Raw genomic sequence first — 16,298 nt, 5'->3', positions numbered from 1 at the left:
TCATAAAAATAAAAAAGCTCTGAGGCAAAAAATACATCTGAAATCAGTTCCCAAAAAGATCTGATTTTTTTTTTTTTTTTTTTTAGGTCTACTGCAATACTTTTTTTAAAAATCTGTCAGAAGATTTTTTGGTATGAGTCTCCGCTTGACGGAGCCCTGAAACATGTGCACAGACCAGCTACGTGGTAACTGTGCTGGGCAGATACCGAGTCATCCTGGGGGTCAAGCATTTGTAATGATCCATGTGGTAGTGTCACTAGATTGAGGAGCTGACGAATGCTGTGGTAGGGGTTGGCCAGCTGTGCTGCTGAAGGTGTTGTATGCAACCACTCCTTGCTTTCACTACCTTCCGCACTGCATTACATCACTGGACCCAGGTGTTAGGTGCAGTGAGGTCCTTAACACACTTCCTCAGTCCTGGGAACTTCTTGAGCAAGCCATTTTCAGAGGTCCTCTTTGTGATCCCTAGCTGCCCCTAAGTATCTTTCTCTCATCACAAAAAGACAAAAGGTAGGGGGAGAAATCTAAACGGAATGAAAGAAAAGTCCTGTACTCAAGGGGCCATTTCTTAGCTAAGCCTTTTCCGTTGTCCACACAGCAAGCAGCAAGTTGAGGGCAGCTAGACCTGCAGCACTCAGCAATGTGGCCTCAGCTCCCCCTCGTCTGCTTTCTGTCCCCCTTCCCTGGGAAACTTCATGTGGTTTTCCGGTTGGTCATAGTGTGTACAGGTATGCTTCCTCGGGGCCACTCGTGCTGTTAGGCCCTCCACCAGCCTGTTTGGCTCCTTCTCTCCAGAGGAGTCTTCTGCAGTCGCTGCTTTGCCAGGTAGGTGTGTGCCTGAAGGGGAGGCCAGGGCTAGCTTTTCATCTCCACTCCAGGGGCTGCGGGGCTTTCTGGCGTACCTGCATGCCTCGGCTGAGATCCACGCCAGCTCAGGGCCATCTTCCCCACCTTCGGCTGGGAGCGGCGGCTTCAGGCCTGCAGGCCCTGGGGAAGAGCGATGAGAGGGACAGGCTTAGAACTGGCAGAGTTGGCCACATAGGAAAGAGAAGCAGTTTTTGTTTGGGGGAGAGGAGGAAAGTATTTAGGTTCCAAAGGACATGTGTACATAGCTCTCCTGGGCCTCAGGTAAATAGGCTCGATCACCTGTGCAGATAATTATCTTCTGTACCCCCTTTTGCACATTCTCTTTGCCAGCCCCTTCATCTCCTACTGACTTCACTCTGTGTGTCTGTGTATTTCTGTTTAAGTGGACTCAATAAGGATTTGTATATGCCGTGGTTACAGAGAGTGATTGTGGAGTGAATTTTCTGATAAGATTCTGTGCCTTACAGATGCATTCCTAACAGCATGCATTAAGATTGCCAGTCTCTCTGGTACATTTAAAATGATTCCTTTTCCGAAAAATTTCAGGAATGCATTTATTGTACACCTAAACAATGGGAATACTTTTTAAACTTAGTTTTTACAAGTACTTTGGATACCTTTGGTTTATTTTTCTATTTGCTTTAATGTAGTCATGTCCTTTCCCATCACTCCAGGTTTGTCATCCTGTCCTTCAGTCTCAGTAAAACAAAATTACGAGTAGGAGGGGAGCTGGGGGTTGACAGCAGGTTCCTTTATAGATCTGCTACAGAATTTTCCATGTTTCCTCCTTCAGTGAGAAAAAGTGGTTTACCTTTGAGTGTTTGCATTTGGGAAAGAGGTGTGTTGTTTGTCTTGACCAAGCCAGATGGGTGAGCACCCTGACGTGCCTTGCATGCCCCTGTTGTCGCTGTGGGCTGCCAGCTCCTTGTGTTCCCATGGGTACAAAGCATGGGAAGAGGCCAGGCCCAGCAGTTATCTACTTTTTAAAGTCCATAATTATCCCTAAATCCCAAATTCCAGCTACTTTCTGGAAAATGCCTGAAAACTTGGACTGGTTGATACTAGAGCTGTAGGAAGACTGAGACTGTTCGGTTAATTCTTGCTTTCTGTCTCCTTCAAACTGTATAACCCAAGGTGTTCCTCGTTACAAAACATACTCCCTTGTGGGGTCCTAGAGCCTGAGTTGGGTCCTCTCCTCTTTTCTCATGCCCCTTCGCATGTAGCTATGGTTTCATAGCAGTCTGTGGGCATGTAAACCAGTGTTTGGGCCCATTCTCTGTTGGTTACGAAAGCAAATCATGCGTGCCTGCATTTCAAAGGCTTTCAACTGTCATTTTAAGCAATCTCTGGTTCAAGGTTGGAGACACCATCCTCTTTGGACCTGAGGTTTAGTGCATTTTCTTTTGGCCAAGTTTTTGATAGTAAAAATATCTTTATGGAGATAGTCTGAGCTACACAATGGTGATCATTCTTATTTTTATCGACTAGAGAAGATGCCTCGTACTCCCAACGGCAGGATTGTATTTTGAATATATGGACCCTGTTCTTGCATGTTGCATTGTTACAGAGGGGACAGTGGCATTTTCTTTAAGAATATAGAGCCCTTTCTTTCCAGAGGTCACAAACTGTCTTACAGATACATCATAACTAACTTTTAAAGGCTGAAATTGCTCTTTCTTTTGTTATGATTATCTGTTACTTGGGAAATTCTTGCCATCTCTTTATAATAGCTCCTTGTCTTGGTCCTCATTTTTGCAAAAACGGTTACAAAAAAAAAAACAAAAAACACACCCTGAATGAGGCATACTGGGGAGCAGGTGGGGGAGAAGTTTGCCGTTGCAGCTTCCTGCTCGGTGTAATCATTTCTCTGATAAAAACGTATGATTAACTCAGCACTGCATCGGAACCGCCGAGCATCACATGGCCTCCTGTGGGGGTGGGGGGACAGTGGGGGAGATGTAGAGGCGATCTCAGTCTCGGTCTCAGTCTAAGCACATAACAAACCTGCAGCAGTCTGTGGAGCATTGTGGGGCTTGTGGGTAAAACTAGCCACTCAGGGTTTCTTTCTAGAACATTGGTAGGCTGGTTCTAGGTGTTTCTAGAATATTCATAAGCTGGTTCTAAGTGTTCCTGCTTAGCAAGTTGTCACAGATGTCAAGAAGGGCCAGAGAGATGGGCTGATGTACTACCCAGGGCCTCTCTCTCCCCCTGGTCGCTGTTCTTTAATACCCAAAGCTTTCTAGAATTTGACTGTCAGAGTCTCCAATTCTTAAATTCATTTTTCTGGCTCCTATTTCATTTTTAAAACCCATGAAAGCATATCGTTGATGACCTTCTCCTCCCTGAATTTACTTACTGTAGAAACAATATTGAAACAGCAAAGAATAGTTTTTAGAAGAGTAGAAGTTGGCTATAATTTCAGGTGGTAGTGTTCTTATTTTGTCCTTTTCCATTTCCTGCATAGCTCCTGTTTGTATTGAATATAAGGTTTTAGGCCCAGGAACTACTGAACTTTATTTCATACAGATTCAGCAGATTTTCTAGAGGTAAAAGGATTTCTAAGTATGGGGGGGAGGGGGCAGAAAAAGGAGAAATTATTAGCTGTATGGTATATCCAGAAGTGTGAAAGATCATTTTGTAAGATAAATGGCCCTACCTTGGTTATTGTTTATGGTGTACTTTTTCCTTTTTTTAAAGATTTTATTTATTTATTTGAGAGCGGCGGCGGGGGGGGGGGCGGGGGGGCAGTGAGCTTGCGTGCATGAGTCGGGTGGGGGACAGAGGGAGAGCAGACTCCCCAGTGAGCAAGGAGCCCAACAATCAGGACCCTGGGACTGTCACCTGAGCTGAACCTGAGGCAGACGCTTAACCAGCTGAGCCACCCAGGCGCCCCTATGCTGTACTTTCTGTACAAGCTACATCGTCGTATTGTCCATATGCATTTCAATACTCTGGGTAATGAGTCTTTTACCATCTTAATGCTCTAGAGTGAAGAGACTTAAAGATGTTAGTAGAAACCTTCTAAAATCGTGTAAAGTTTGTATCTGCGTATCTCCTAAATACTGTATTTTGAATCATCCTTCTCTGTGCCACTCCCTCTGTCCCAGCTGTGGTTTAGGAGGAGGAGGAGACTTTCAAAATATCCCCCATTTGTAAATGAAAATAACCCAACTCCTGCCCAAGCCAGGCCAGGATTCCATCGGCGCTGTGGGCCTCTGCTGCTTTCAAACAAGCCATGCTCCTCCGTAGTCTAAACCAGAGGCACAGGCCACGTCTGATACACAGCTGAGAGTTAGAACTTCTTGGCCACATTTCCAAGTGTCTTTCTCTGGCCTGTTAAATTTTCTTTGAGTCAACATTTTGAGAGGAAGGGGTGAGAAGGAAACATGGGATGGTTGGTACTTTTCTGCTGGCCTCAATTAATGCTAACCAAACAGTTCCTGCCTGTGTGGAATGGGGCACGTGAAAGGTCACCTACGGTAGTGAACAATGCAAGATCTCCCTTACCCATTCTGCCTTTGTTGGTTTTGACTGCAGTAGAACTTGCTCTTCCACGGTTTTGAATTTTGTGCTCTCGTGGGTGGGGTCATGTAAGGACTTTTTAAACTGCTCAGCTTGGAAGCGATAACTAACAAGAATAGCACGTGTCTAAGGTACAGACGTGAGCTGGACGGGCTTGCACTGCGAACACCGCGCTGTCGCTCGTAGAAAGAGCTTTCGGTGAAACGGGGTCTGTGGCGAGGAGTTCTTTGTGTCCCAGTTAGCTGCTTATTTTAAGAGTGGAAGCCAAAAGAATGTTTGGCTAATTCTGGTGGGGTTCTTCGAGTGTTAGAACACAGTTTGTGTACTGTGGGCGGATTGGTAGGACGGCATTTACACACTGAATTCTCCTCTGCTCTGCACTTGCTCCTGAAATAGAGGGGGTCAGGGTTCCTCTTACACCTAAAGGTGTGTGTCCTTGTGTCCCCTTGTCCCCGTCTGTGCTGGAGTGCTGTTGCTGTCCTCCTCACTCCTTGCCTCAGGCCAATGAAGACAGAGGATGTTGTTCGGTAGCATTTCAGTTAACTGGCTTCTTGAAACAGAGGGTCATCGCCTCTAACCGCCTCTTTCGGCAGTAGGCTTTTCTTTCTTTCCTTTTTTTTTTTTTTTTTAATAGCCCTGGGAGCTTGAAATTGAACCTAGAAGTGGTAGAGTGTGAGTGTATTGTAAAGAAAGACCTTCAAGCCCTTTTACTTTTTTTTTTTTAAGATTTTATTTATTTATTTGACAGAGACAGAGACAGCCGGCGAGAGAGGGAACACAAGCAGGGGGAGTGGGAGAGGAAGAAGCAGGCTCCTAGCGGAGGAGGCTGATGTGGGGCTCGATCCCATAACGCCGGGATCACGCCCTGAGCCGAAGGCAGACGCTTAACTGCTGTGCCACCCAGGCGCCCCCAAGCCCTTTTACTTTTTAAATCACCTCCCAAAACTGAAAAATGATCAGAGGCTGTGATTTCCTAATCCCCATTGCTTCGGGCCTCAGCTGTGCCGAACCAAGGCCTAGAGCTGTTTGCCAGAGGTCCTGCTCTGGGGCCTCAGGGCCTATGGCCCCGCCCCCTCCCCCTGTGAGAAGGGAGATCCTGAAGATAAGACCTGCTAGGGCAGATTCCGGCCCCTGGAGTTACTGCCTCTGGCCCTGGCTCTCACCTTTCAAAATACTTCTGGCCTCTGGTCTGCAGCACAGTGGCAGATGTAATAGTGTCCCCACATACCTGACTTCCCATCTAGAAGCACCTCGAGTTCCTACACTTACTGGCCTCCTTATAATGCGGAGTCTGAACACAGCAAACACACACTTGCATGTTGAGTCCTCTGAGTGGCTAAGACTCGAGGACTCAAGGCCTTTCCTCCTCATGCCCAGGGCAGCATGGCTCTGGTCTGTGCAAGGAAGCTGGCCAATTTCACTGTTTCGGAACCTATTTATACATCCAGCCTTCCTTGTTGTAAGTGTACAGAAATTACTCTCTGGAAGTCGACATTTTTGTGCCTCTTTCAAGTATCATCCCTGGGCCCGCTTTGCTTTCACTCTTGCATATTCTTTCCAGCCACTGAGCTTAATGCTTCTCTCCTGGACCACCCTAGCAGCCTCAGCTGTGGGTGTCCTTCGCCTCTGCTTTGGTTTCTTCTTTCTCCACCTGCTGCCAAGAAGCCCTCCAGCAGCCAAGGCAGCCCTTGTTCCTGCATGTATTACCTGGGGCAACACTGAAGCATAAATAAGGCTGATCCATTCCATTTCTCTGGAATCCTGGAAGTGCTCCTGGAACAGAGCTCTGTGCAAAGAGATTCAGAGGGTAGAGAAACCTAATTTGAGACCTCTTTTGAAGGTAGCAGGCCCTTAAGCGCTCATTCCAGCCCCAAGAGGAATCTAGGGTAAGATTTTTCATCTGCTGCCCCTTTCACACATGTACTGTCTTAGTGTCGAACAAAATACTTTTCTAGGTCTGAAGTTCAGCCTTCCTGTAGGTGGATACTTGATACATAATTAAGTCATAATTGTAAAATTGCATTTCAGTTAGTAACCATCTCAACATACATATATATATACTCTCCTGTGTTTTAATTAAAGTATCCTCAGTGTTAACATTAGTTGCAGATGTACACAGTGATTCAACAATTCCATACATGATAAAATGCTCACCACAGTAAGTGTAGTCACTGTCTGTAACTATACAGTGTTATTACAGTCTTACTATATTCCCTTTGTTGTACTTTTCAGGAGTTATTTTATAACTGGAAGTTTGTACCTTAATCCCCTGTATCTCTTTCCCCCAACCCCCCCCCCCCAACTCCACAACCACCAGTTTGGTCTCTGTATTTTGAGTTTGTTTTTTAGATTCCATATATAGTGAAGTCCTATGGTATCTCTCTGACTGACTTCACTTAGGGTAACACCTTCTATATCCACCCATGTTCTTGCAAACGGCAACACCTTGGGGGGGTGTGTACACACACACATCTATCCATTCTACTTTCAGTGGACACTTAGGTTGCTTCCATATTTTGTTGATTGTAAGTAACGCTGCAGTAAACCTAGGGATGCATGTATCTCTCCGAATTAGTTTTCATTTTCTTTGGGGAAAGACTCAGCAGTGGAATTACTGGGTTGTTTGATATTTCTGTTTTTTAATTTTTTGAGGAACTTCCATGCTGTTTTCCACAGTGGCTACAGAAAGTGGCTGCACCAGTTCACATTCCCCCCAACAGTGCACCAGGGTTTCCTTTTCTCTACATTCTCACCACTACTTGTTATTTCTTGTCTTTTTGATACTAACCATTCTGACTGGTGTGAGGTCATCTCTCGTTGTGGTTTTCATTGGCATTTCCCTGTTGATGAGTGATATTGAGCATCTTTTCATGTGTCTGTTGGCCATCCGTAGGTCTTTTCTGGAAAAATGCCTATTCAGGTCCTCAGCCCATTTTTTTTCTTCCAAATTTTTATTTAAATTCTAGTTAGTTAATGTAAAGTGTAATACTGGTTTCAGGAGTAGAATGCAGTAATTCATCACTTACATATAACACCCGGTGCTCATCACAAGTGCCTTCCTCAATACCCGTCACCCATCAAGCCCATCCACCATCCACCTCCCTCCATCAACCCTCATTCTGTTCCCTGTTGTTAAGAGTCTCTTAGGGTTTACCTCCCCCCTTCTCTTTTTCCCCCTTCTCACACATTCATCTGTTGTTCTTAAATTCCATGTATGAGTGAAATCATATGATGTGTCTTCCTCTGACTTATTTTGCTTAGCATAACACATTCCAGCTCCATCCGTGTTGCTGCAGATGACAAGATTTCATTCTTTTTGTTGGTTGAGTAATAATCCAATGTATATACATATACCACATCTTTTTTATCCATTAATTGGTCGATGGACACTTGGGCTATTTCCATAGTTTGGCTGTGTCAGTAACGCTACTATAAACATCAGGGTGCATGTACCCTTTGAATCTGTATTTTTAAATCCTTTCCTCTGCCTGCTTTGTAATTGGATTTATTTTGGTGTCCTTTATATATTTTGAAAATTATTCTCTTACCAGGTACATCATTTGCAAATATCTTCTCCCATTCAGTAGACTGCCTTTTTGTTTGTTGGTTTCCTTCACTATGCAAAACCTTTTAGTTTGATGTAGTCCCAGTAGTTTATTTTTGCTTTTGTTTTCCTTGCCTGAAGAGACATACAAAGAGAAACGTTGGTAAATCCAATGTTCAAGAGATTATTGCCTATGTTTTCTTCTAAGAGTTTTATGGTTTCCAGTCTAACATTAAGGTCTTTAATCCATTTTATCTTTATGGTGTAAGAAAGTGGTCTTTTCCCAACACCATTTATTGGAGAGACTCTTTCCTCCATTGTATGTTCTTCTCCTTTGTCATAGATTAATGGACATATAAGCATGAGTTTCTTTCTGGGCTCTCTGTTCTGTTCCATTTATCTGTGTGTCTGTTTTTGTGCCGGTACCGTACTGTTTTGATTACTACAACTTTGTACTATAGCTTGAAATCGGAGATTGTTATGCCTCCAGCTTTGTTGTTCTTAAGATTGCTTTAGCTATCCAGGGTCTTTGGTGATTTCATATAAACTTTAGGATTATTGTAGTTCTGTGAAAAATGCTGTTGGTATTTTGATGGAGATTGCATTTAATTTATAGATTGCTTTGGGTAGTTTGGACATTTTAACAGTATTCTTCCAGGCTATGAGCATGGTATATCTTAATTATTTGTACATCTCTTTATTTGTGTCTTAAATTTCTTTCATCAGTTTTATAGCTTTCAGAGTAGAGGTGTGTCACCTAGTCAGTTAAATGTATTCTTAGGTATTTTATTCATTTTGATGCAATTGTAAATGGGATAGTTTTCTTAACTCTTTAGTAGCTTCTTAGTAGTGTATAAAAAGGCAACAGATCTCTATATATTAATTTCGTATCCTGTAACTTTACTGGATTGGTTTATTCTAATGGGGTTTTTGATGAGGTCGTATCAGTGTCATCTGTAAAAATAGTGACAGTGGTACCTATTTGTTACCAATTTGGAATGATTCCTTTTTCTTGTCTGATTGCTGTGGCAAAAGTAGACATCTTTATTTTATTCCTAATGTGAGAGGAAATTGACCATCAGAAGTAAAGATGAGATGTTCTAGACCTGGAGATAGAGCATGTGAATTTTTTCCTTTGAAGCATGTATCCTCCTGGAGTGGTTGATTTTTGCTCACACTTGGGGACTTACTGTAGAGGCTGGATGCCACTGACCTGTGTAAGAGTAAAAGGGGCTGTGAGCAGTGGTCTCTTAGCCTCAGAGGTGCCTACTTTTTCAACCTTTAATTGCACCCAGAGGGTCTAATGCAGTAGACATGTAAGCTAATTATGTGAAATAGAATTCATTTTAGCTTCCTTTACCACAAGCAGAATTTTAACCAGAAACTTATCAAAATTGTGTTTCTCTCTGTTCCAACCTAATTTCTGTGACTATCTCAGTTTACTTTGTTGGCCCATTTTAATCCAAGAGATGTGAGTCCCTTGACCTGGGAGTCCAGTTCTGGAATTTGAGGATTCTGGTGAATCCTCAGGTTCTTATCGACCCTGATGAGGTCCTGCACATGCAGCGCCAAAGAGCCTGACTAAACACAGATAATTGTTTCTTCCAAAATACAAGAAGCACAAGTAGTTAAGTGTACAGCTCTCGGGAATCCTGCTGTTTGAAAACCTATGCCCAAGCTGTCGAGCCTAGGGAAGCTACGTCTGTCTCTTGGCAAATCAGTGCCTGGGTTTTCCTTCCTTGGCTACCTCGTTTTCTTCTTTAATGCATTTTCTTTTCATGGTGGAAAGGAAAGGCAGGTGCCTCTAAACTTTGATTTTTCACAGCAAACTTTAAATCCTTAAATCACACGTGGAAAGGTTGATTTGAAGCTGCTATCTCCGTCTTCCTAATAGACCCTGTGGGTGGTAAAGATCTCAGGGAGTGAAACATTAAAAATGAATGAGGAGAACTCGAGTAGTTTGTCTGAGGCAGGGGTTGAGAGGGACTTGGTGGGAAAGGTTTAACAAAAGGCATTGATGTTTTAAATGCACAGAAATGCCATCCATCAATGATAAATGGTGTGGCATAGAATAGATGTGCCAGATTGAGTTATTACAGCATAGGGCTCGGTTCACGGAAGGGGAAAGCAAGCAGCATGGCTGGTGTTTTTAAATTATCTGTTTGAAAGCATTAGCAAAACAGGAAAATCAAAACTGTAGTCTATCAGAGCTAAAATAGAAAACATTGGGAATTTCCAAAAATTCTCAGTTTTGATTTTAAGACTTCATAAGAATGAACAAATGTTGTTTTTCTGAAAATGAATTTCTGGCCCTACCTGGCTGAATGCCCTTTTTTTTTTTTTTTTGAGAGTTTGAGTTGTGATTGTGTGAGGAATGAACATTACAAAATGTTAAGTCAGGTACAACTGTTGCCTCGTGTTCTCGACACCTACGTTGATTGTATCTCTAGGTTCCTCTTCACTACATACCGAAACTACGGAGGAGCCCTCCAGAAACCCCTCTCCACGGTTGGAGATTGATTCATCATCCCCCTCAGTATTTTGATTCAAGGGCTAATTCTGTACACTTATTTGCTCTGTGTAGGAATTACTTCACCCAGAAGAGAGACGAAAAGATACCAACTTCCCTGTCTCCTAGAGAAAAGGACTCCCAGAAAATTAGACAAAAATCTGTTAAGTAAATTGGGATCTTTGGTCAGTGTAGACCCTAGGGCAGAAGTCAAGCTTTGAGTGTTCTTTGGTCTTCTCGAGGTCTGGGAATTAGTGCCGCCAGCCCAGCAGAAGACAGGAATGCACGAGCTGTTCGAAAGGGCTCCTGAGTTGGAATCGCTGTGCTTGGTGGCAACACGAGGCTTGGTAAGGCACGTGGAGCTACCCCACTCATGTCCGTACCGACCCTTGCTTACCCGTTTGGGAGCTTGTTCGGAATTAGATCTGTTTTGTTGTCTCAACAAAACTAATTCCTCTTTGTTTTTCCTAAGATGAACAAAGTATTTAATTCTTGAAAATACTGTCAATTTAGTTTAAACTAGAAGTTTGTTAGACTAGAAAGACAGTCTTCACGTGCGAATGCTTCAGTTGAAAATGAGGACACTGATTATATGAAGTCTTACCCTTATTGGAGCCATCTGTGTCAGCTTTCAGCTCTTTCAGGTGCAGACTTTGATTTAGGCTTTTCACCTCCAAGGGATCCTAGCTTGCCCTAAAGAAAGCACTTGTCAGACTGTCTTTAGAGCCACCAAATAAATCTATTTTATAGTCCCATTAGATAGCTTGCTCAAAATCCCATTCGCTCTGGAAGGTCCTATGCTTGGATGCACAACAAATTTCCTGCAGTCATCTCTGGTACACCTCCTTTGGGTTGTTAAGAAGGTGTTGAAATGCGAGAAGGCTGGTAGTGAAATTAAACTGTGGGTCAGGGTAATTAGGAGGGAGCGAAGCGAGCATTTTCCTAGTACATTGTCTGGCTTGTAGTTGCAGCTGCAAACAACGGTATGAACTTCACCAGTTGCTGCAGTGCAGCTGGTTCAGATCTGGCTTTGTAACTGGCCGAAGTAAAATGAAATGGCTGGAAAATTCCAGTCAAGTAACACCAGTGGGAACATGTGGAATTAAATAGTGTGAGTAAATGCTGGCCGGCTTGAGGAACAAAGCTTCAGACATAAACTTGAGGGTGGTGGTGAGGAGGGGGGTGGGGGGGGCAGGCAGGGCTCTTGCTGGCCTCTGTAACAAGGGTCTATTGTTGGGATTAGTTCCCTTGCAGGAGGTAGGAGGTTTCCTCTCTCCAGGGAGGTTTGTAGAGTGGCCTGCCTACCTTCCTCCTTGACTGATACTTTTTTTTTTTTAAGAAGAAAGAAGAATAAGCCATTACTTCAGGTCCTGAGAATAACACAAATCTCAAAATGTTGTCTTTCTTCCCCCCTTGCGTGACCCAGAAGGCCCCGTCTCTCTCCTTAGTCCTCTTCCCTTCCGCCCCGGACCGGAGGAGGCGGACGGTGCTGGAGGCCAAGGTTCGGTGTCTTGTCATTGTTCTAAATAAGGAAGGAAAATGGGTTTCCTCAAGGAAAGCTGCTGTAGTATCCGTTTTTTCTGCTTAATTTGGAGAATTGAGAGTTGGCGCAGGAAAAAATTTGAGAAGTTCAAGGGCCGTGGTGCTGTTTGGGGAAAACATTTGCTGTAACTAGGTTGAGGGTATTTATTCTCTGCCAGTGCCTGGGAGCTGTGTTTGCCAAGTGATTTCCCAGTCGCAGGGATTAGCCAGTCATGTGAGACTTTTGATGAAGAGACTTACAGAAACCTTCGCGGAGGCACGTGATACACGGTGGCTGTCGGTGGGATGGCCCCTCCTCAACTCTGCTTCTGGCCCAAGCGTTTGTAACAGTTTGTAGACGGAGGATCTTTTAGAAATCAAAGTTCTGATGGGCGTATCATTAATTACGCCCCTTGCCGTTTCCACGGACGTAGAGTGGAAGCTATACCGCCCGTCATCTACCGGGGAAGCAGACAGACCCAGCTTATCAGTAAAAATTACCTGTGCCCCAGCAGCAACGGAGTTCTGTTTCAGGAAAGTAGACATTTTTCTTAACGGACACTCCCTAGATTCGCATTAAATTTTTATTCTAAACCCGTAGGTTCTTTTGCCTGAACAGTGACCCCTTTCACTGGGGAGGCAGGAGCCCCTGCGCTGGCCGTTCGGCTCCGGCCGGAGGGGAGCGCCGTCTGCGTCCCCGCCGGGCTGCTTACGTTATTATGTGTTCCTGCCCCCAGATCACCATCATCTTCAAAGCTCACCGGGAGTGTACAGATCAGAAAGTGTACCAAGCTGTGACCGATGACCTGCCGGCCGCCTTTGTGGACGGCAGCACGAGCGGCGGGGACGGCGACACCAAGAGCCTGCTCGTCGTGGAGCGGGAGAGTGGCCGCTACGTGGAGATGCACGCCCGCTACATCGGGACCACGGTCTTCGTGCGGCAGCTGGGGCGCTACCTGACGCTGGCCGTGCGCATGCCCGAGGACCTGGCCATGTCCTACGAGGAGAGCCAGGACCTGCAGCTGTGCGTCAATGGCTGCCCCCTGAGCGAGCGCATCGACGACGGGCAGGGCCAGGTGTCTGCCATCCTGGGGCACCACGTGCCTCGCACCTCGCTGGCGCCGGCCTGGCCGGGCTACACCCTGGAGGCTGCCAGTGCTCACTGCCACGAGAAGATGCCAGTGAAGGACATCTACTTCCAGTCCTGTGTCTTCGACCTGCTCACCACCGGGGACGCCAACTTCACCGCCGCCGCCCACAGTGCCTTGGCGGACGTGGAGGCGCTGCACCCGCGGAAGGAGCGCTGGCACATCTTCCCGAGCGGCAGCCGGGGCTCGGCCCGCGCAGGCAGCCCCTGGGCTGTCGGCCTCGGACTCCCGTGCTTGATCTTCGTTCTGTTTTTGTAGGGGTCGTCTTCTGTTTTTTATTTTTTGTCTATAACAGAATTTTAAAATATATATTGTCATAATATATTGAGTACAAGAGTATATATGTATATACCATGTATATGACAGGCTGTTTGTCCTGGGGCACCCACCAGAGTGTACATACTGTGTTTGACTGTTTTCGTGTATGTCGGATGTAGTGTTCTTTGATTGTATTGATTTTGTTTTGCAGTTTTGTGAAATATTTTATAATGTCCCTGCCTGGGGACCTGTTAGAAAGCACTTTATTTTTTATATATTAAATATTTATGTGTGTACCTGGTTAGTATGTATAGTACATATACACAGACACCATACGCAGCGTTCCCGGCGAAGATGACCAGTGACGGTGTTTGTAGCTGTTCCTGGCCGTTCGATCCTGCCTTTTCCCTTGGCTACTGACCTGCCACAGTGGGTGTGCAGCTTTCACTCGCCGCCTTCTGGGGGGAGCTATGTCCTTCCTGTGAGCTGGGGGATGTCCTTCGCCTCCCCCTGCCCTCACTGGATGTGGACGGACGGCTTATTCCCCCGACAGGCACTTCGGCTCTTGTGAAACACACATCTTGAAGGAACCCTCACCCTCTGTCACAGCTGTCACTTTTTCAAAGGGCAGAGAGAATATTACAACGGTTTTATGAACTAGGATCATTTTATCTGGGCACTTACTTACCGTATGTGGGGTTGAGCCAGACAAAACTGCTGTTTCGATAGGTCAGAAGGATCTAGAGAGAGCCATTTCATGGATAAATACCAGGCATTTTACTAGACCCCAGGAGCTCTCAGACTTTTCCTCATCCCCTGTCCCTGTTGAAACTGTCACACCTTGCTCTTCTAATTTGTGCAAGCCCAAGTTCTTAACCTTTTGGTCCTTGGCCGCTTGTATTCAGAAACACACTGTTCCCTGTCTCCCCCCAACCCCCACAGAGAACCCTCCTCAGTCTCACCTTATGAACCCAGAGATTGGGGTTTGTTGGATTCTTGCTTCACATCAAGGCCCAGCTCCCATCACAAGGTTTGCCACTCTTCCTTGCCCCCCACACCGTGGTCTCCGTCAGCCGCTGCTGTATCTGTAGGGATGGGGATGAACAGGGTGTTTCCTGGCCTGACCCAGTATGCGACTGGGCGCTGCTTAACCCAGACGTTCTCACTAAGCAATGTTGCTTCCCAGGCGGTCTTTTTCATCAGGTACTCTCCCTCTCAACATCTGTAGTGACTATTACTTAGTTGCTCGTGTAACTTGGTAAAATTCCTGTAAAGTATCTCCTTGCCTCTTCCCTTTCACTGTTGGCATCCCCTTGCAAAAGGAAAGCACCACCAACAAATTCAAGAACCATGAGGAAGGGAGTTCTAGGGTAGGTAAATTTCTCTTGGGTCTATATAAATGTTTGGTACCAAGAAGAAAGGTGACAATTTGTACCTTACCTAAGTGCAAGGAAAAGTTAACGAACTTTAAATACACAGCACTTTGGATTCAGACTGTGCTCAGTTTTAGATGGCCGGGTAATTTCTGCCTTTTGCCATGTCCTGTTGATCAGGCTCACTGCCGGAGGCCCCAGCTGGCAGGAAAAGAGGATTTTGTTTTGGGGAACTTCTGTTTCGTAGTGAACTGAGCTATCATCCGATCACAGGAGGGAGCTGTGGGTTCGTCTATAGGCGGCAACCCTCCTCTCGTGTTCTGGTATACGACAGAATCATCTGGGCAGGTCAGGGAAAATCGCAAAAAAAGCATCCTGCTTCTTAGTTGATAAAGCTGCAACACCAGAGAATTGAAACCTAAACCGGTTAACCTTTCGTAAAAACTGGACTGGGGCCTACCTGCCATCGGCTCTGAACTGGGGCTGTTTCTGTTCACCTATGGAACCATGTGCCAGGTTCAGAAGCAAGAGTTAGCTAGTAACTTTGTTATGTAATTGAGTAGAACAAAGGAGGAAAAATAGAGTACTTATAACCACTATTCTTGTGCAAACAGTATAAAAGTGAAGTAAAAGCGGTAGAAATTTCTACAGTATCTGGCTTTAGAGTGTATACGGTTAATAGAACCTTTGTCCTTTTCAGGGAAAGCAAAACCACCACCTGGACTCATAGCTGGGGAAAGACACTGAGACTGGCAAGGCCGCTTCAAATAAGCGTTCTCTATCACTAGCACCCGTACCGGTGTATTTGTTGTCCCTTTACAATCAGTGTCCCTGTACAACATTTCCAGTCCCCACAGACAACTGACAAATACAGATGCTTCTCTAGAGAAGGACCAGGTTATATTTCCATTTCTTTTCCAGGACTTCTAGAGAAAATAGTACTTGTATGTTTTGGTTCTTTAAATCCTCCTTAGCCCATAGAATTTCAGGTTATACCTACACGTGGCTAGGCTGTAGCTATTCAGAGGTCTCCTGGGGGAGCTTAAAACTTGGGGGAAAACACTGGTTTTCACAGATGCTCCACATGGCTGTCTTTAAAAGACTCAAAACATTTTTTTGTACTTTTCTTCTCTGTTATGCTTGGAAATTCCCAGTGTGTCGAGTCTTTGCAAAGAAACCTTTAGATGTGGTTCATAGGTATATGCATAAGTATCTGTGTAAAACAGTGAGTGTGCAGTGTGTAAATACTTTAAATTATTATGCTAGAAAAATAAAGTTACATACCATGCTGTGGAATGTTTGTTCTGTGATTATAGTGACACCTGCTGGAAGGGCTGCAGAACACAGGCGCAGAGGAAAGGGAGCGAGGGTGTATTTATGCAAAATCCTTGGTGATTACCGATAACACGTCATACAACCTGCCCACAAACTCACTTATTTTCTAAACTACATCTTTCTTGTAGTTTTTCGTTTTTAAGTTTAAAGCAATTTCAAGTAAGTCAATGGCTGTGAAACTAGCCCACCTGTATCATCCCAAAGGCCTGTCTTCAGTAATA

At 44.9% G+C, this 16,298-nt stretch overlaps 1 protein-coding gene across 4 annotated transcripts in view; it reads left to right on the top strand.

Annotated features, from left to right (window-relative positions):
• The window catches only part of RGMB (repulsive guidance molecule BMP co-receptor b), a 1,123,009-nt gene extending 1,106,971 nt beyond the window's left edge, over positions 1–16,038 (top strand). For all 4 annotated transcript variants that reach the window (XM_087861962.1, XM_045808346.2, XM_087861964.1 and 1 more), the window contains one exon: positions 12,701–16,038. In XM_087861962.1, the coding sequence (XP_087718088.1) occupies positions 12,701–13,369 (669 nt within the window). In that variant the 3' untranslated portion in view covers positions 13,370–16,038. The remainder of the gene's footprint in view (positions 1–12,700) is intronic.
• Positions 16,039–16,298: the final 260 nt, after the last annotated feature.

Source organism: Ursus americanus, chromosome 5 (genome assembly GCF_024610735.1).
Source record: "Ursus americanus isolate L20-20 chromosome 5, mUrsAme1.1.p, whole genome shotgun sequence".
NCBI lineage: Eukaryota > Metazoa > Chordata > Mammalia > Carnivora > Ursidae > Ursus > Ursus americanus.
Note: the sequence above shows the minus strand (reverse complement) of the source record. Positions and strands in the feature narration are given on the sequence as shown.